At 35.8% G+C, this 20,035-nt stretch overlaps 4 protein-coding genes across 5 annotated transcripts in view; 3 read left to right on the forward strand and 1 right to left on the reverse strand.

The window, feature by feature from the left end:
• LOC124445678 (cytoplasmic dynein 2 heavy chain 1-like) overlaps positions 1–20,035 on the reverse strand; it is an 85,494-nt gene that overhangs the window by 38,706 nt on the left and 26,753 nt on the right. The window lies entirely within an intron of this gene.
• On the forward strand, positions 1,508–5,096 carry LOC124445685 (cytochrome P450 2D4-like). 2 transcript variants are annotated; one of them, XM_046996437.1, is made up of 2 exons: positions 1,508–1,769; positions 3,398–5,096. In XM_046996437.1, the coding sequence occupies exon 2, from the start codon at positions 3,469–3,471 to the stop codon at positions 4,864–4,866; it is 1,398 nt and encodes a 465-aa protein (XP_046852393.1). In that variant the 5' UTR covers positions 1,508–1,769; positions 3,398–3,468; the 3' UTR covers positions 4,867–5,096. The 2 variants fall into 2 exon arrangements, with proteins under 2 accessions (XP_046852393.1, XP_046852392.1); XM_046996436.1 differs by having other exon boundaries at positions 1,511–1,769; positions 3,368–5,096.
• Positions 8,202–8,901, forward strand: LOC124445689 (steroid 17-alpha-hydroxylase/17,20 lyase-like). The gene has a single exon (XM_046996440.1). The coding sequence runs from the start codon at positions 8,379–8,381 to the stop codon at positions 8,700–8,702; it is 324 nt and encodes a 107-aa protein (XP_046852396.1). The 5' UTR covers positions 8,202–8,378; the 3' UTR covers positions 8,703–8,901.
• On the forward strand, positions 10,487–19,189 carry LOC124445682 (steroid 17-alpha-hydroxylase/17,20 lyase-like). Its single transcript, XM_046996432.1, has 2 exons — positions 10,487–10,674; positions 17,193–19,189. Exon 2 carries the CDS (start codon positions 17,203–17,205, stop codon positions 18,694–18,696), a length of 1,494 nt encoding a protein of 497 aa, XP_046852388.1. The 5' UTR covers positions 10,487–10,674; positions 17,193–17,202; the 3' UTR covers positions 18,697–19,189.

Here is a 20,035-nt window from a genome sequence, read left to right on the forward strand (position 1 = left end):
CTTTTCGGTTACTGTTACACTCTTCGGCAAATTGAACAGCCTTAAGTTTAAATTCGTTAGAATAAGAAGAGTTCTTCAATCCTGCGTGCGATGTAGATGCTAGAGTTATACTTTCGTCCATGATGTCAAAGGTAAGCATGCTGTAATGCGAGAAGGCCGGAAAAGACCTCCCATGAGAAGATCACATTGTATCACGTGCTACCAAACACGTGTGTGACATTCATCTGCTGTTTACAACATGGCGCGTTCAAGCTATACCTTTACTTGGCAAATGGTTTACGAAATAGAATTTGCGTCTGTGATAAGAGGACACCATGTTTATAAAGCTGAATGGTCACCACAGCTTGGAGAACGGCTAGTGTGTCGGAAAGACGATCGAAAGGAGGCTAAAGAGCACGATGAATATGCGATTGGAACATTTATTCAAGACAGTGGCAAGCTGGTTGGACATGCGCCCATTGAACTTTCCTTCCTCGTGTTTACATTTTTACGAGCTCATGAGGATAATGCGGTGGAGGTAAAAGTAACTGGAAAAGAAAACTTGAAAACGGCCTAGTTGTTCCAGGAACTTTTAAAGCAGTAACACGAAGCCGGCGACTGGGAGCAAAGTTTAACGAGGAACTTGATAAAGTAAAGCTCCTATGTGCCCACATGGATATTGAAATCAAGCAAATGAGAAGCAAACCTCTGAAGAACATTGATTTTGAGTTCTAACGAATGTCCGTTACCGATGTAAAAAATTAAAAATACTGTGTATCGAACTGAGTACCGAAGTTCATCTTTTATCGGGGGAAGGGTGGGGGGGTGGGGGGCGCTTATTTGAGAGGACGCTTAGCAAAACCCGTCTTTTCTCGAGGGGGCGCTTATTGGAAGGGGGGCGCTTATTTCAAAATTTGAGTCCTAGGGGGGGCGCTAATTCGAAGCGGGGCGCTTATTGGAAGCTGGGCGCTTATTCGAGCATTTACGGTACCTAGCACGAAACAATATTTTAACGGTGAGCAAATTAATTAAAACAAAATAGTATCGTAGGATAAATTATCACCAAGAAATTATTTCCTTGATGATATATGAAGTTTGCAAGTGTAAAGAAAAAAATAAAGCTTTCTTACATGGCTGTCACGGTCAGAATGACAATGAAACATGATACAAGTCAAACTATGACGAGGAAATACAATTAAATAAATGAAGCATTATTTGCACAGAATATATAATAGTCGAAAATAAAGTTATACAAATCGTGTGTATGTAAATTAATACAAATCATAAGCTGTTTTAAAACAGACGTTGATGACGATATATTATTTATGGCAAAAAATGTTTTTCAATAAAAACAATAATGTATTTATGTTTACAAAATTACTGAGAAATCTTAAGGACTCCACTTATTACAATCTAATCAAATGTATTTGGTGAATGGATAAAGAATTTGAAAATGATTGCGTTATTAGATTAAACAGTGAGCACAAAACACATTTTTCAATCTCAAACAAGTTTTGTGTAAATAATATTAGAAATACATTATTATTTGAACTAGTTTTATTAATCCACTTACGACCATAAGCTTCACTGACTACCCATTCGTAAGCAAATGTACCTATGTTTAAAGTCTACGTTTGCAAGCGTGTCAGCAATGCGAAATATGACTGTTGTGTTGAATTTGTTGACAGTTGACTGCTCTTTCTGACGTCATAAAACACGGGCAAATAATAACAACACAATCTCGGGTCAAGCGCCAAGACATTAAACTGTTGATGAACAACATTAAAACGGTGAGTGAATTTATTCAGATAAGAAATGGTGTTAATATATAGAATTATCATCAAGCAATTGAAATTCTATTGTGATTTTGGCCAGTACAAGCAATTAAGATTAGCAGCGTTCTTGAGTCGTTATATTGCTACTGTAAACAAATAAACCTTATTCAAATAAGAAATGATGTTAGTATACAGAATTTTTTTCAAATCCTTTTGCAACCTTTGCTAGCGCAAGCAATATAAGACTAACAGCTTTCTTGTGTGATTTATCATTATTTTGCTACTGTAAACCATGTATGGCAACGCATTATTTTGTCCTAATATATACAGATTGTAAGGCTGGTAAGCAAAGACACTTTGAGAAATTTTTGTAAATTTTTGTATTCGAGTATACTGCATGATTATACATTCAGTATTTGCTTAAAAAATGTCATTCTCCGTTGTAAATGTCTATAAACACTAAACAATATGGCGGCTAAAACAATGAGTAATAATTTCTGTGTTCTACAAATATCCGAGATTGATCATCTAACCCAGGGGTCTCCAAACTACGGCCCGCGGGCCAGATGCGGCCCGTTGGGCCTCTCAATCCGGCCCGCAGAGGCACTTAAGAAAAAAAAATATTATTATTAAACAAAATAAACTTTGTGCAGAAAGTTCACGTTATGTCGCATGCCAACTAGCTAGAGTGGCTTACGTCAATTTTTCTCCCAACTTCCTACTTCCGTTTCAAGCACATTGCGAAATTTAAAAAGCTGAAAGATAACGTGGAAATTTTTTATATTCTTCGGCCCTCAACATGCTGGATGAAAGTTCATGTGGCCCTCTGGCTGTAAAGTTTGGAGACCCCTGATCTAACCGACTAATACTATGCAATGTCAAATGATCTTCCAGTTGAAGATTTTCCTATGAACGACCTTGAGAAATAATTTGCTGCAATTCCGGTCTCATGAAAAATGTAAAATTTGCGTAGTTCATTCGTTTACTCGGCAATTACAGTTAAAAGAAAACGATAAAAGCGATAGAGAGACAGAAGGCATTACGCTATTTTGGTTTGATAAGAAATTTATTGAGCATGCGCTGTATTGGAAACACAAAAGCAATTTGCTTCAAGACGCCGCACACGGACAAATCGACAAAGCATTTCGCCACGCGTGGCAAAAAATATCAAACATACTAGATATTTTCCAGTTCTGCCTGGAATGGCAAAAGTCGTCGGAAACAGCAAGCGCACACGAGAGCAACTTGCAAACGCCACTTGGCACGAATGACATTTTGCCAAGCACATAATTCTCGTGTGCGCCGGGCTTAAGAGAGAACCCATCGCAACACCGTCCGTCTGGAGTTTAAAATGCGTTTTTCCAGTGATGTCGCGAGATTTTACAAATTAAGCGTGACTGACACGAAGTTTTTTAAATCAATCAAAATATTTCTTGGATTGTTTCACACGCGTGAGTGTCACTAATGACACGTAAAACGAACACAATTGACATAATGTATTGCCACATGTGAAACTGAATTGCCGTGAGTTTTGTCGACCATTTGGGAACTATTATAATACGCAAAGAAAACCAAACACATGTTTTCCCCTAATTATAAACGTATAATTACAGGTTTTCCTGAAGTTCTCATCATGATTCTAGAATTAACAACAACGCTAACATTACTATGGATCACCTGGTATTTAATATCGACATACTTGGAAAGAAGATTAATGCCACCTGGACCGTTTCCATTGCCAGTCATTGGTAATATGTTACAACTGGATATTAAGTCTGGAAAGCCATTTCATAAACTTTATAAGACCTACGGTGATATAATGACATTACAATTACACAAAAGCACTGTGTTTGTGAATACAGCTTCACTTGCCAGAAAAGCTAAGATTGAGTATAGTAACGATGTTGTAAGCAGAGAAATAGGTACGCCTCTATATAAAGTAGTGGGACCAAATGACGTTGTCTTTGCCGAATATGGAAAAGCATATATGTTCAGAAAAAGAGTATTCAAATCAGCAATGCACGTGTTTGGAGCAGGTATCAAGGCAGCAGAAGAACGAGGACTTCATGCAGTAGCATGTACTTTGGAGCAAATAAAAACAATGAAAGATCAACCATTCTCTCCAAAAAATATTATTGGATCCGCCATTGTAGTTCAACTGTGGCAATGGCTCACTGCCGAGAAAATTTCTTTAGATGATCCAGTAATAGTGAAACTCCTCGAGTTTAATGATCTCGTTGCAAAAAAAATCCCGTCTACTTTTTTAATTCACAGGATGATACCATTTTACTCCTATCTGCCAATAAAGCTTTCTAAATTTGTTAAACGAGGTCAAAATATAAAATTCTCGATACTTTCACCAGTTTTACAATCCCATTTAGAAACTTACACACCTGGTACTATCCGCAACATGACTGATAGTTTTATTGAAGCATACAAAAAGGAAGCGGCCAAAGAAAGTAAAAAAGATATAGGATCCATTAATGATATCAAAGATTTGATGATTGATGTCACTTTGGCCGGTTCGGACACAACTTCTTCCTCACTATCGTGGTTTATATTGTACATGACCCTATATCCTGAAACTCAACAAAAAATTCATGAAGAAATTGTTCATGCACTGGGGAGAGACAAATTACCGAGAATGGACGACGCCGACAACATGCCCTATCTTCAAGCTACCATTTGTGAAGTGGTACGCAAGACCTCTCCAGTGCCCAGAGCAGGTACAGTGACAATAAACGATGTAGAACTTGCAGGATATCATATTCCAAAAGGAACTACGATTATCGTCAACATTGCTGAAATTCATAAAGATGAGCGAGAATGGCTGGAACCACATAAATTCAAGCCAGAGCGTTTCTTAGACGAAGATGGGAAATTTGTTGGATGGACAAAGTATCCTGCATTTATGCCGTTTGGTTTAGGTCGAAGAGAATGCGCTGGAATATCGTTTGCAAAGATTATGTTATTTACGTTTACTGCAGCATTACTGCAACAGCTCAAGTTTGAGCTTCCTGAAGGAGCGGAAAGACCTGCAGAAGATGGACCACACTTGGGAATTGTTAATGGTCCAGAGAATTTCCAAGTTATCATGAGAAAAAGGTTTTAAGAAGTTAACTTATTTCTCAGTGTTGCACAATGGTATGATCTCATAAAATTTTTAAAATAGTTGTAAATGGCGGATACATATTTACTATATACACTTACATTTGTACGATGACTGATGTTACTTCATATTATTGTAATAATCATTTGTATTTTAAATTAAGGTGAGAAAGACCTATATTAAAATAGCAATAAATCAGTAAAGGCAGTTTACTACAGAGTGTAGAAAAAAGACATACGTCAATTCTATTTGCACTTTTAACGACACAACAACGAAGAACTGTGATGTTGTTTCAGGTTTCTACATTTTTACAGATTTATGAACAGTTGTTTCAAAATCTAGCATCGCGTTATCGCTTTGCTCTGATATTGATTCCCATAAATATTATTTGGGATAAATGCATTAAACAAACCAATCACACTCAAGTACTCAGCATTCTTTGTTCTAAATAAATATTCTATGAACCATATGGTGGCCAAAACGCTATGCCTGCAAAGTATGATTAAAATCTTGACGGATATTATGAGTATTACAAGTATTACCGAATAACCGTTGCAAAATATTTCCATAGCCTTACTCTGCATTTGTATTTCTAATATTCAACGATCAGTAAAATAGAAATTTTAGTTCAACCTCACGTGATCACAAACACTTCAACCTATCGTAAATTTTTCCAGTGACTAGCGCTATTCGGCCTTCGTGCAACCTAGGTCCCACATTTGCATTATTATATTCTTTCAAAACACTCTTTGCAATAAATGCGCTTAATGAAGCGATCACAATCCTACTTGAGCATCGTTCCTTGTGTATTGTAACCAGTGATCGACTGTAACATTAAAAGACAAACAATTATTGCACGAGGCTGAGCAGTGATATCAGGAATTATTCAGACTCAGGTCAATGTTATCTTCTTTTGGCGTTTTCATAGATATTTTTTCAGTTGTGGTCTCTTCCTACACTGTGTGAACAAAGCAATGCGTTTAAAGGAACGATTGCATGGATGCCGTCGCTTAAATTTTTTTACACACGTAGAATTACTTAACTGCACGATATATTTACAGAAATATTTTTACAAGTATACAGATTTGAATCGTTTTCTAACCTCCGCACGTGTCCGGATTTTCAAAAACGCTGTTGGTATAAACAACGCATTGCATTAGAATGAAACGTAGGTTTTTTTGTTTCTAGTACGATAAGTGCTATTTGCTCCTTGGGGCTGTATCGCAGGATGATACTTACGTCTTTTTTTCTGCCAAATGACTCGAATAGCTATATAGCCTTTTGTAAATCCTTTTGGTTGGGAAAATAATAGTTTGCCCTGCTACTTAACTGGCAAACAATTTTGGCGAACATTTGCCGCCATAACATCTTGTCATCACGTACCCTCATACCCAATTATCGATTGATCATCAAATTGCTGTTTTTCTTCTAATTGTGCAAACATATTGCTCATCGTACTTATGTAATGAAGAAAACAGAGACGTTTAAGGGATTATTAGACTGTTTACGGGTTTTGAGAGTTTCAGTTCTGCAACGTTATTTGCAGTTTTTTTTGGCATTAGCGGCAAACAATTTAAAGCCTTTCCGTATGTTTGTCGCTTTTTAGCGCTAAAAGATCTTTGTCACATTTGTAAGAAAGACTCTTTCGTTATCGGATGAAGGCAGGCGATCACTATCCTCATGCAAATTTTCTTCAACATGTTCGGTAACGATAAAAAATAAACTTTAATTTCTGAGTAGCAGCAAGTTTAAAAAACATTTGATAAAAATGACGATTTTTTTAAGAGGAAACATGTTTCGACATCAACAAAATGCCATCTTCAGTACAAAACGATTAGTGTAACGAAATATGATACGGTAAGGGAAGAAACGATATGAATAAATTATTTACATTAAATGGGATTGTGATCCAAAAAACGTTATTTAAAAACAAATGTGAAGAGCTTCTTTGATTTTGAAAGAGAAAGTTGATTGATCGGTGTCGATGATTTTAAAGCAAAAAAATCCACTTTAAAGACCACTTTCTGTACTCTCCAAATCTATGGTACAGTTTACCAATTTAAATCATGTGAAGGGGGAGGAATTTTCTCCCCAGATTTCGCACTATTGAGCGCAGCCAAAGCATGTTCCCACCATATAGGGACAAAAAACAATCAAAGCATTAGTTTGGAAAGCACATTTCCAAATTGAAAAAGTAAAAGGCCACTGACAATTTACTTATGAAAACAAAACTTGGAGTAATTGTATGCGAGCGTGACACAAAAATCCTATCTTGGTCTGACTGTTGTCGGCAGTCTTATAATAAGATTACCTATCCTAACTGCTGCTGATTTACATAGCATAGCTAACAGGTTTTATCTTCAAGAGTCAAACGAATTTTTAATCTCACACGTCTCCTTGTAGGTTTTTCAGAGAAAATGCTTCTAGAGTTAACAACGTTGTTAGTATGGATCACTTGGTATTTCATGACGACATACTTGGAAAGAAGATCAATGCCACCTGGACCGTTTCCATTGCCAGTTATTGGTAATATGTTACAACTGGATATTAAGTCTGGAAAACCATTTCATGAACTTTCTAAGACGTTCGGTGATATAATGACATTGCATATACACACAAACACTGCATTTTTGAACACTGCATCACTTGCCAGAAAAGCAAAGATAGGGTACAATAACGCTGTTTCAAGCAAAGAGCAAGACATTCCTTCGTGTAAAGTACTAGGACCAAATGATGTTATCTTTGCTGAATATGGACCACCGTTTTTGTTCCGAAAAAGAGTATTCAAATCAGCAATCAGCAATGCACGTGTTTGGAACAGGTATCAAGGCAGCACACAAACGAGGACTTCATGCAGTAACATGTACATCAACCATTCTCTCCCAAAGAAATAATTGCATCAGCCATTATGGTTCAATTGTGGCAATGAACTCTCGAGTTTAGTGATCTCGTAGGGAAAAAAATCCCGTTGAGTTATTTATCTTCCAAACTGATACCATTCCATTTTTTCTTTCCAACAGAGCTTTCCAAATTTGTTAAACGAGGTCAAAATATAAAATTCTCGATACTTTCACCAGTTTTACAATCCCATCTAGAAACGTACACACCTGGTACTATCCGCAACATGCCTGATAGTTTTATTGAAGCATACAAAAAGGAAGCGGCCAAAGAAAGTAAAAAAGATATAGGATTCATAAAAAAAGATATAGGATTCATCAAAGATTTCATGATCGATGTCACTTTTGCCGGTTCGGACACTACTTCTTCCTCACTATCGTGGTTTATATTGTACATGACCTTATACCTTGAAACTCAAAAAAAAAATTCACGAAGAAATTGTTCATGCACTGGGGAGAGACAACTTACCGAGAATGGACGACGCCGACAAAATGCTTTATCTTCAAGCTACCATTTGCTAAGTGATACGCAAGACCTCTCCAGTGCCCAGAGCAGGTACAGTGACAATAAACGATGTAGCACTTGCAGGATATCATATTCCAAAAGGAACTACGATTATGGTCAATATTGCTGAAATTCACAAAGATGAGCGAGAATGGCTGCAGCCACATAAATTCAAGCCAGAGCGTTTCTTAGATGAAGATGGGAAGTTTGTTGGATGGACAAAGTATCCTGTATTTATGCCGTTTGGTTTAGGTCGAAGAAAATGCGCCGGAATATTGTTTGCAAAGATCATGTTATTAACGTTTGCTGCAGCATTATTGCAACAACTCAAGTTTGAGCTTCCAGAAAGAGCAAAGAAACGGGATGAAGATGGATCACGTTGGGGAATCATTAATGATCCTGATGATTTTCAGGCTGTTGCCACGAAAAGGTTTTGAGAAGTTTATATATATAAATACTTCACATAAAATCAAATAAAAGCGTGGTTAATGTTACAGGATATATATCTGCATGCTACTAACAATATTTCAATATACTTGACGACTATTGTTCTTTTATGATTTTGCCAAGATAACTATTAATAACAAGGACTGTGTACAATAGCAATAACTCGGAAATAAAGCTTTATAAACGTTATTTGCTCCTGAGGCTGTCGTGCAAGGTTGACAATTTGATCTTTTCTTCAGCCAATCTATATAATCTGTATAGACATAAAAAATCTATGTAGATTTTTTCAAATCCTTTTGACTGGGAAAATAATGGTATGTGTTTGTAGATGTAGATCGTCCAGGTTAGTAGATTCCTTTCATCTTCAGAGTCAAAATATTGGTATTGCGGGCTAATTAGCTGGCAAAAGTGATAAAACCTGTTTTGGCCAAATTCTGTTTTCATACCCTTCTATTGTCACGTATTTTACTTATACCCAATAGTCGATCGATCATCAAGTTAGCAATTTGACCATTTTTAATACCATTTGTTTATTTTTGCGATCAGCCATATACGTCATATACGATGTCATGGCAACATGCCAACACAGCAGTAATGCTGCGAAGATTTGTGTAATCTGTAATCTATCATTGTGTAATGTAATCTATAGGAGTGAAGAACCACAAACTTTGGCCATGGTGGCTTCCCCAGCAAACTTTAAAGTTGTGGCAAAACAACGTCTCATTCAATAGACATTCGACTGGCTAATTAAACGTTTATTTATTTGTTCATTTTTATGTATAACTAATGTAAAATACAAAAACAACCGAAATAATATTGTATATAAGAAGAAACCTTAAGGAAGAGAATGTGCAGGAGCATCGTTTGCAAAGATTATGTTGGTCACATTTACAGCAGCATTATTGCAACAGCTCAAGTTTGAGCTTCCTGAATGAGAAAAGATCCTGGATGAAGATGGATCTCGCATAGCAATCGTTTTTGCTCTCGATATTTACAGGTTGTCGCAAGGAAAATGTTTGAGAAGTTAATTTGCTTTCATATTGTCGCATTAGTATAAAATTTTTGATCACAGTTTGATTTAGGAAAGTAGAAAGACAAGGGTAGCATAGCTAATTTCATAAAAACTTGTGAAATTATTTATGGAAATAACACATTCTAAACAGTTCTAATGTATTGTAACATGTAATTGTTAGTTTTACATACTAAAGAAAATGAATCGAACGATTTTGATGACGTTATAAATACATACGCTAAGGCCTGTTTCAAACGTCGTATTTTGCATGTGTCGAATAAAATTTGGCTCTTGCGTTTTACTCAAACAAAGAAGCGAAGACGTCGTGTAATAATTCTGTTCAACGCATGCAAAATTCGACGTTAGAAATGCACAGTCAAATTTTGCAGTTCGGTCGAATTAAATAGCTAATTGTATTCGACGCGTGCAAAATTCGACGTTTGTAACAGGCCCAACATTGGATTACGTATAATGGAGTATGTTAGGTTCGAGTGTATTTATAGATTCATTGCTATTTACATCAGTGAAGGAATTTAGCATTCCCAATGTGGACGACTCTTTGCGTACGAATAATTCCAATGTCTTGTTGTTTCGTGAATATCTATCCCATACCTCGGTTTTATAAGTTTGAAGATTTGTAATCCAGGCATGTTGATTGTTGTTTATAATAGCAGTTTCTCCGGATATTTTTATGTACATAAATGGCTCTTGATATTTGATCCTGGCCAATCACATACACTGTGCAACAAAACAATACTGACACTGACACAGAGCATTGCCAAATTTGGGTAATTCGCATAATTATATTCTACGACTAAACTATTGCATCAATATTACTCAGTATAAATTCTGTTTCTTGAGATCTACGCTCAAATCGTACTGTCAAACTTCATGTTCACATCCAACAAAGAAAACAATAAAAGAAACGCAAGAGCAGATACACATTGAAGGTAAATACCGTATGCTGAAGGCGCAATTATTATGTCTATCATCTATCTCAACGATATATAAATAATATAATTTCGTCAAAAAGCTGAAATCATTGCCATGCACAGTATAGATGTGTGTTTCAAACTTTGTTACAATGTTAGGACTGAAGCGACTATCCACCATACCCCAGCGACAAGAGTATATTTTGGCAAACGCTCTTCATTTGCTTTGCAAGCTCATTTGTAAACATGCCTTTCATGACCGCTTGTAAATGCTTCGAAGTTTTTTGTCATAGTTGCCATCATGTGCAGTTACTCGCATTAGAGAAACATTTCCTCCACCTGGTGGCCCTGCAGAGGAATTTCAATTTGAAGGCTTCCACTATGCTGGTTTTGCTATGTTAATATTTAAGAATGAATGTACAAAAGTTGTCTTCACTGATGCAACATCATATTATATGGGCATGGAAAAACCTATTGCCATAGCTAACTTCACCACTGACTGATGTTCCTTTACAAGTACTTCTTTCCTGGGTGGACATGATTTAGAAATGTTCTTTGGAAGATTCTCGCCATGATGTACAAGTTCAATCTCCTCAGTTTTGCATGCATTCACAACCTCGGCAAGTAGTATATCAATGTACTGGTATTCTTTCTTTTTTTCCATTGCTTTTACAACCCATTGCTTCTTTGTTTTAGCAAAAATCATTTTGTAACGGTCTTGCCCTTTGTTTGTCCCTGACTTAATGACTGCTTTATCACGGTTAATATTGTTGTTGTGATCAAATGCTGCTAACTGAGTGCGGGCTACCATTCCAGGAAATGAAAAATGCTCTCGCTTTGGGCAGTATTTCAGTAAAAGGGAATGGTAAACCTCCCAACTGTCCTGTATGACAAAACTCAGATAGCTTCCGCAGGTCTTTTAGAAGCCTCTTGTCACAAATCACCTTCTCTGCAGCATTATATGCTTGTCAAGTAGGAGATAACCACTTCTTCTGCTTGTTTGTCTTTCTGTTAATTGTTGGTAGCAACATTGATGAAAATATGTGTTCCCTCTCCAGAAATGCTTGTTGTTGGTTAAGGATAGACTTCCATTTTTCCACCAAATCTTCTGCATTCTTGTTACAACTTGCAGAGCACCACCAAAGATGATTAGAAATGGACTTAATCCAATGGGTCAAGTCATCATTTCCCTTAATGTTAGCCTTTGTTAGTTTTTTTTTGTGACAGATTTAGACAAATGCCACACATCATATTGGTGATCAATATGAGGGTGTTTGTTTTTCATAGCACTGGCAATTTTTGTCCAAAATGTGACTTAAAAGAGGGAAATTATGTACAAATAATAAGGAAACTATAAGTTCATACTTTACGTCAAGGAAACTACACCTAAATTCTGTACACGAAAGGCTAATTTTATAATGGTTTTATGTAGGATTATTTTCTAACCATAATGAATCTAAATTACACAACCATGTTTTATTATTATTCAATGTTATTCATGGCAATAGACTGGTTTCACATCAGTAGAAACTGTTGTTAAGGTTGAATTCGGAGGACAAGCAAACGAAGCAAACGGCATTACAGCACAGTTTCCACACAAATAAACCTTCGTATTTTTTAAAAAATAATATTAATCGATATTTAAATTCTATATGTAGTGCGGAAACTGAGCGATAATGGCCTTTATGGATGTGAAACCGTTCGATTAAAACAGAATACAAATAACCAGCTCAATACTTGCACGTAAGCTATAAAAGTTGCTTGTGTATATACCTATGAATAAAAAATTCTGAAGTTTCGAGAAGAAACATTTTGTGATTAGGAGAAGCATTTTGACGCAAGTTTGTTATGGCTGTGCAATGACTTTACGTAGAGCTTTGAGCAGCAATTGACGATATGACGTCAAATCATTGAACTAAATATAACTAAATATATAGCAAATATAACTAAATTTAGTTATATATATATATAACTAAATAGTCTATAATAACTGAGTTCTATAATAACTGGAGCGGCTAACTTTACTGGGGCGAGGCAGTGAACTCCATATATATATATATCTGGAATGATAACGACAATACATTTTATAGATATAAAATTGAAGCCAAAGTCCTAGTCACTTGCGCGGTTTGTACGTCAGTTCCAGTCCTTCAAAGTCGAATATTCACGCGGTTTGTACGTCAGTATCATTCCCCTGACTGCCAAACATACACGGCCAATATAAATTTGAATACAAATTGCGAAAGCACAAACATATAAACAACATCACGACAAACAACACACGAGGCCAACTCCTCGCAAAAGGTTATTTTTTACAGCTGAAACTTTACTACAGTGAGTTCGTTGTAACTTACAACTTGTAACGATGAAAACCCAACTAAAAATTACATTGTATGCTAAAAAGACAATACAATAGAAAATATGACGAGAAAATATTCAAGCATAAATTTTTCTCTCGTCGGAAGGTAAATTTTCAAACGGTGTCAGACAGTGTTTGTCTTTTTTTGTCATTTCAGTGGATTTAAAGATCTGTTTTTCCGAAGAAAAAAGAAACTTGAATATTCGGTTTCATAAAAAATATTGAGTCTATAACTCGCATTTTTACTTTTTACAGAGCGATTGTATTTTTCATCGATTTTGATAGTGCTTGAAATACTAAATGGTTATTATCTCGATATCAATAATTGAATATTCTTAAAGACTTTGCATGTTTGTAAATGTAGATCGTCCAGGTTAGTATAGTTCTGAGAAGGACTGTTTTTGTTGTTGTTGACTGACGTTTCGACAACCTTAGCGGTAGTCATCTTCAGAGTCGTTTTTTGAATCTGAAGATGACAACCGCTAAGGTTGTCGAAACGTCAGTCAACAACAACAAAAATAGTCCTTCTCAGGACTATACCAACCTGGACGATCTACATTTACAAACATGTAACGATACTCCCGGGTTCAAACCATTTACCTTAAATACTTTGATATGTTTTAAAGGAAAACCGCAGCGTAAGAGCAGAGCGACCACGTTCACCTCACCTTGCTTCTCGATTTATCACTTTGATTCACTTTCCGTGAACCTTTTCCTTCCAAAAATTTCGTTATTTTTACGCTCTGATCAAGATCCGAACTCTACCATTACCAAGGGACAAATGATTAAAAAAAATTAAAATGAACACGCGAGAGACTAGAGCCTGACGTGTAATGACGAATGATGACGACAAATATTTCTTTGGCTTCAATTTTTGGCTCCGGTTATCATTCCAGTTATTCAAATGTCGAGTTCACTGGGGCGAGGACGCCAAAAAAATGGCGGCCAAAGGACGTATTTCCGCTGAAATGAACGCTTTGCAGAAAAATAATATTCTCGACCTCCCCCTGGCGTCTATAGTAAATTATAAAGAATTTTTCAAAAACAAACACGATATCACAGAATATGGATATAGTTAGTTCCATATTCTGTGACGATTCTTTTTTGGCATTTATTTTATAATGCCAACACTTCAATCGTTCAATTGTTGGATGTCGTAGTTTCCACAAAAAGGAACATATCGCTTCTCACAGGTGAGGTAGTTGTTTGTTTTGTTAGTCCGTCAACGATTGAAAAGCAATTATACATGCACTTGAAAAGCCATAAAATACATATTAAAGATCGTATTTTTTAAAACTGACTTGAACGCCAAATATACTGATGTTTTCCTGTTTTTGTTTATAAAATTCTGCATACTTTTCTGTCATTTGTTAATGCATGAAATCGTAAATTTACCCATTTATTTGCAAAATAGTTTCCCTAAAGCAAAAAAAGCCCTGCACACATTTTGCTATGTGAGTAAGTATCAAAAAGAAATGATCAGCCCCAACGGTACCCATGATTTGGAGCAGAGCTTGTTATGTTCTATTTGCTGACAACATGCAGGGAAGATCAAGGAGTAAAGATGACTGGAAGATGTTATTGAGCAGGCAGAATCTTAAAAAATGCTAATGCTGTAAAGATAATTGATTTATTGTCTGCCCTATCCAAAGTTATTTAATTTGATCGTAGTCAAATTCTATGGATGGAGACAATGGATTCACTAAGGACGCCTTGAATGCTTTGAAGTTAAAGTTCATGATCCATAGAAAGATGGCAAGAAGGTTGTGTGTGTTTTGATGCTTAATGAAATGTCAATTCACAAACATGTAAAATGGAAGGCCATAAAGTTTGTGTCTTTGTAAACATTTGTACTGAGATTGATGATGACTCGATGCAGATGTGAAGCTTCAAACTGTATATGCAGATGTGAAGCTTCAAACTATAAGCCATTGGGTTTTATGTAACTTAATGTTTAAATCATGTCATATCTTTATCAAAATATTTTAGTTGAGTGTTGTTTGAATGTTACTAATATCTAATGCACTATACTGAAGCATTAAAGATTCAGTGATGAAACCTTTAAAGTTACTGTACTGTATATTTTTTTATATATTTCTTATATTTCTTTAAGAAAAATTTGAGCTTATTTACGTATTAGAGTACAGAATGGAGATTTATCATATGCATTATTGCTGCTTTTTTAAAGAAAAGTTTTTCACTTTTCAAAGCTTTTCTACAAATTTTTTGCTTCTTATTTCTTATCATGAGATTGATGATATAGAGGTAATATAATCCAATAACTTTCTAATTTCTAAAAAGCTTTTAAGCTTCTAGCATAAAAGTACACTATAGGTATGTAATTCATTTGGTTTTATTGCCTTGCTGTGACATCTCTACTTGCACTTCATCATTCTTGTATTAACAAAACACCAGATGTGGATACTCAGAGAACAAAATGCACTACCAACTGCTTATGAAATTTATTATTGAGGTGAAAACTGTGTTAATCATTCAAATTATAGTGCACTTTTATTGCAAATATAGGAAAAACAAAACAAAGTGAAAAAGAAAGGTAGAAGTATTAAAACTACAAATGAATTATAAACACCATTGGAAGCATAAGTGTTTTGATGATTATTTGCATTTTGCCCAATTCACATATCAATACAACAAAATCAAAATGTGCTACAACTTTACAAGTATTTGATGCAGTTGCACTTCAGAACATCACAAAAAGGTTACTTAATGTAATTTCTATACAATATTACCAAACCTATGCAGACTTGAGTCTTTTTGAAATTTAATATGAAACTCAATTACAGAAAATCCGTAAATATCCAGAGATTTAATATTTACTTTTTTAAAGAAACATAAAAATCCTACAATTGTGGCGAAAAAAGCCATTGCCTTTCCACGAAAAGAAGCAAAATAGCAATGATAACAAATAAGCTAAATTCTCTCCCGTGAACCATTGTGGAGATGAGCTATGATATACTTTTTTGTATAGACTAAAGAGTTTAATCGATCAAACAAGTTTGACGCTGGTAAGAAAACGACGCTCATCTGCATTCATACATGTGTAGCCGACATATAGGTCTTTCGTCGATAGTTATAAATGCATCCTCGTAGGAGCAGATAACTGACAACCACAGTTGACTCGCTGTTATGAATTTAAGGTTTTTACCTTGATTTTCATCAAAAAATTGCTTGCCGAATCCCAAATACACACATAGATTTTCCTCACTCTTTCCTCAGGAGGGAGTGGGAAATTGTGAAATTTTCGAAAAAGCGGTCAATTTCGGTAAATCTCAGCGGCAAAGGACGAAATCCGCCATTTTTTGGCGTCATCAGATATCTAAGGCCGCGCTTGAGATAGCCGCTCCAGTTATTATAGAACTCAATGATTTCAACTCATTTTTTGTGAAAATATTGAATCAAACAAACAAAAAAATTGCCGAATATTTATTTTCACGGGACTGACAAAGTTTTAAGACCAACATTATGTGAGGGTGGAGTTCCCCTTTAACATGGCTATCGCAGTTTGTTGTCGATCCTCGTCTATTCCTAAAATCTGGACTTACACAGAGTAAATTTGCATGCATGTTTTTCACTCGCACGTATACACTGATCTTAAAATATACTGGATAACGCACTCCTCTATTTCTGTGAAGCCAGAATCGCCATATTGGAAGGTCCCATTTAATACGAAAAAATAATCATAATATTAAACAAAATCATATTTCCACAAAATCTGCTATGTTCGTACATGGTTTTGAGTTCCAAAAATAACAGAAATAAGTCTTCATTAAAGCTCTGTCGTATATTATAGTTTGTTTTTGTTCCTCAAGTGGGACGTCGTAATCGGGTGATTACAATAGTGGCACCCGATTATTTGGCTTCAACTTTTGATTGGGCGTTGTATTGCAGTGCGCTATCTAGATTAATATACATATCTATGAACGTATCGCGGCAAAACGTAACATGGCGTATGCGTGCTTATGAATTCGATTGTCAATAGGCACAAGCACGCATGCGCCATGGTACATTTTGCTATGATAAGTTACGATACGTGGCTAGTGGAAAACAGGCTTTATTATATTGCAAGCTGTTCAAATATCGTCACGAGAGACTGCAGAATAGATTATCATGGTTGCAATTATTTGCTTGGCTATTCTAACATCTTCTGTCTCTTTAGAGAAATAAAAATGATAACTGAAGCTATAGTAACCCTGCTTCTTTTCTGGATAACATGGCATTTCCTCAAAACATACTTAGAAAGACGGACCATGCCTCCAGGACCATGGCCTTATCCACTAATTGGTAATCTTGCCAATCTGGACTTGCAGTCTGGCAAACCTTTTAACAAACTCAGAGAAAAATATGGCGATATTGTTAGCGCCACGTTCACCATACGATCAGTAATTGTTAGCAATAGTTCTCTTGCTCGAGAAGCCCGCCTTGGCTTAAATATAAATATCACTGTTGATATCCTTGAAGAAATCATCTTTCCAATGGATTGTTTTGTAAGTGGAGACGATATTATAAGTGGCAGGTATGGAGAAAAATACATTTTCCGAAAAAGAGTATTCAAGTCAGCAATGCATATGTTTGGCGCGGGAATAGACGCAGCGGAAAAGAGAGGAAATCACGCAGTAAGATCGACTATGGAAAAGATATATTCCTTAAAAGATCAAACATTTTCTCCTAAAGATATCATAAGCTCAGCAATAATTGTTCAGCTTTGGCAGTGGCTTACCTCGGAAGAGCTACCACTCGACCATAATGTAATCAAACTACTTCTTGAATTCACAGAACTTGCAGCGAACGTGGATTATTTCGCCTCAATGTTTTACAAAAAGATACCATTCTTTAAACTTCTCCCAGTTGAATTTAGCAGGCGAATAAAGAGATCGCAAGCAATAAAATCCTCAGTTATCACACCGGTGTTTAATTCCCACCTGAAGACATTCCATGCTGGTGTAGTTCGTGATATGACAGATAGTTTAATCCAAGCTTATAAGAAAGAAGAGTCAAAAACTTTTAAAAAAGATATTGGATGTATGCAAGATATTAAAGAACTAATGATTGATGCCATCGTTGCTGGTTCTGATACAACATCATCAACATTATCTTGGCTTATACTTTATATGGTATTATATCCTGAAGTTCAAGATAAAATCCACGATGAGCTTGACCAAGTGCTAGGGAAAGATAAACAGCCCTCCTGGCAAGATGTGACTCTTTTTCCCTATCTGCAAGCTACAATATGCGAGGTCTTGCGCAGAGCAACTCCCGTTCCAATAATTGGAAGAAACACAACCAAAGACACAGTCATCGGAGGATATCATATACCCAAAGGCACTCTTGTTCTTCTGGATTTCTTTCAAATTCACACAAATGAACGCGAGTGGCCAGAACCTAACAGATTCAAGCCTGAACGTTTTCTTTCCGATGACGGAAAATTTGTTGGTTGGACAAAACACAGTGCCTTTATGCCGTTTGGTCTTGGAAGAAGAGAATGTGCTGGCATTGCGTTTGCAAAAATCATGTTGTTTACATTCGCTGCAACATTATTACATCGACTCAAGTTTGAGTTACCCGAAGGAGCAGAAAAGCCAAGTGAGGAACCACAAACTTCAGCCATTGTGGCTTCTCCAGCAAACTTTAAAGTTGTGGCAAAGCAACGTCTCATTAAATAGACTTTTGACTGACTAGTTAAACGTTTATTTATTTGTTGATTGCTATGTTTAAATCATATAAAACACAAAAAAACTGAAATAATTTTATTTATGACAAAAAATGTTAAGGAAAAAAATGTGCTGGAATATCGTTTGCAAGATTAGGTTATTCACGTTTACTGCAGCTTGTTGCAACCGTTCAAGTTTGAGCTTCCTGAAAGAGCAAAGAAACCGGATGAAGATGGATCTCGCATAGCAATTGTTATTTCTCCCGAGAATTTCCAGGTTGTCGCAAGGAAAAGGTTTTGAGAAATTGATTTGCTATCATATTGTTGCAGTGGTATAATTTTTTTGGTCAGAGTTTGATTTAGGAAAATAGAAAGACAAGGGTAGCATAGCTAATTTCATAAAAACTTGTGAAATTATTTATGGAAATAAACACATTCTAAACAGTTCTAATGTATCGTAACATGTAATTATTAGTTTTATGTACTAAAGAAAATGTGTCAAACGATGTTGATGACTTTGTTTTTTGTGATTCTTGACTGCATGTTGTAAATCATTGATTTTTATATCAAATACATATACATATATATACATAAAGGTTTGAAGATTAATAATCCAGGCATATTTTTTGTTTATAGTAGAAATTTCTCCGCATTTGTTTCCAAATAATTTTGTCGAGCTCACGAGTTGGTGCTTCGAGCCTTCTTCCAAACATAGGGCCTTATTAAAAATTGATTGGATTAAAGGATGAATTAAGAGAATTGGATTATGTAAAATGCGCTATGTTAGGTTCCAGTGTATTTATAGATTCGTCGCTGTTTACATTAGTGAGGAAAGTTTAGCAGTTCCAATGTGGATGACTCTTTGCGTGTGAATAATTCCACTTTTCTTCTTGTTTTGAGAGTATCCATCCCATACGTTGGTTTTATGAGTTTGAAGATTGGTATCCAGGCATGTTTATTGCTTATAATAGCAGTTTCTCCGAATTTTTTTATGTATGTAAATAGACTCTCGATTTTCAATCCTGGCCAATCACATACACAGAGCAAAACACAATACAGACACCGGGGCTGTACCTACACACTTAAAGGAATGGGAGGAATAGAGCGAAAATTTGTCCACCTGTCGAGCGCATTCTATCCATTCAACTTCTGTCACGAGGACATGGCTGTTTGTAGCTATGTTCATATGTTCGACAACTTCAAAGTGTAGAGACTTTTCAGTATTTATTATCTTATGAAATTTTGTTTCATCCAACATGCTCTCGTTTTTATAACTCGTTTCGTGCTAATGTACGCTTCGCCAATCACATCTCTATATGATGTCCTCTCTTCTGATTTCATTTCATTTGTCG

This window comes from Xenia sp. Carnegie-2017, unplaced genomic scaffold, assembly GCF_021976095.1.
Source record: "Xenia sp. Carnegie-2017 unplaced genomic scaffold, XeniaSp_v1 HiC_scaffold_22, whole genome shotgun sequence".
NCBI classification, from domain to species: Eukaryota; Metazoa; Cnidaria; class Anthozoa; order Malacalcyonacea; family Xeniidae; genus Xenia; species Xenia sp. Carnegie-2017.

Bases quoted from the DNA above. Each gene is read 5' to 3' on its own strand.
- LOC124445685 (XM_046996436.1), top strand. From the start codon at position 3,388: ATGATTCTAGAATTAACAACAACGCTAACATTACTATGGATCACCTGG.
- LOC124445689 (XM_046996440.1), top strand. From the start codon at position 8,379: ATGGTCAATATTGCTGAAATTCACAAAGATGAGCGAGAATGGCTGCAG.
- LOC124445682 (XM_046996432.1), top strand. From the start codon at position 17,203: ATGATAACTGAAGCTATAGTAACCCTGCTTCTTTTCTGGATAACATGG.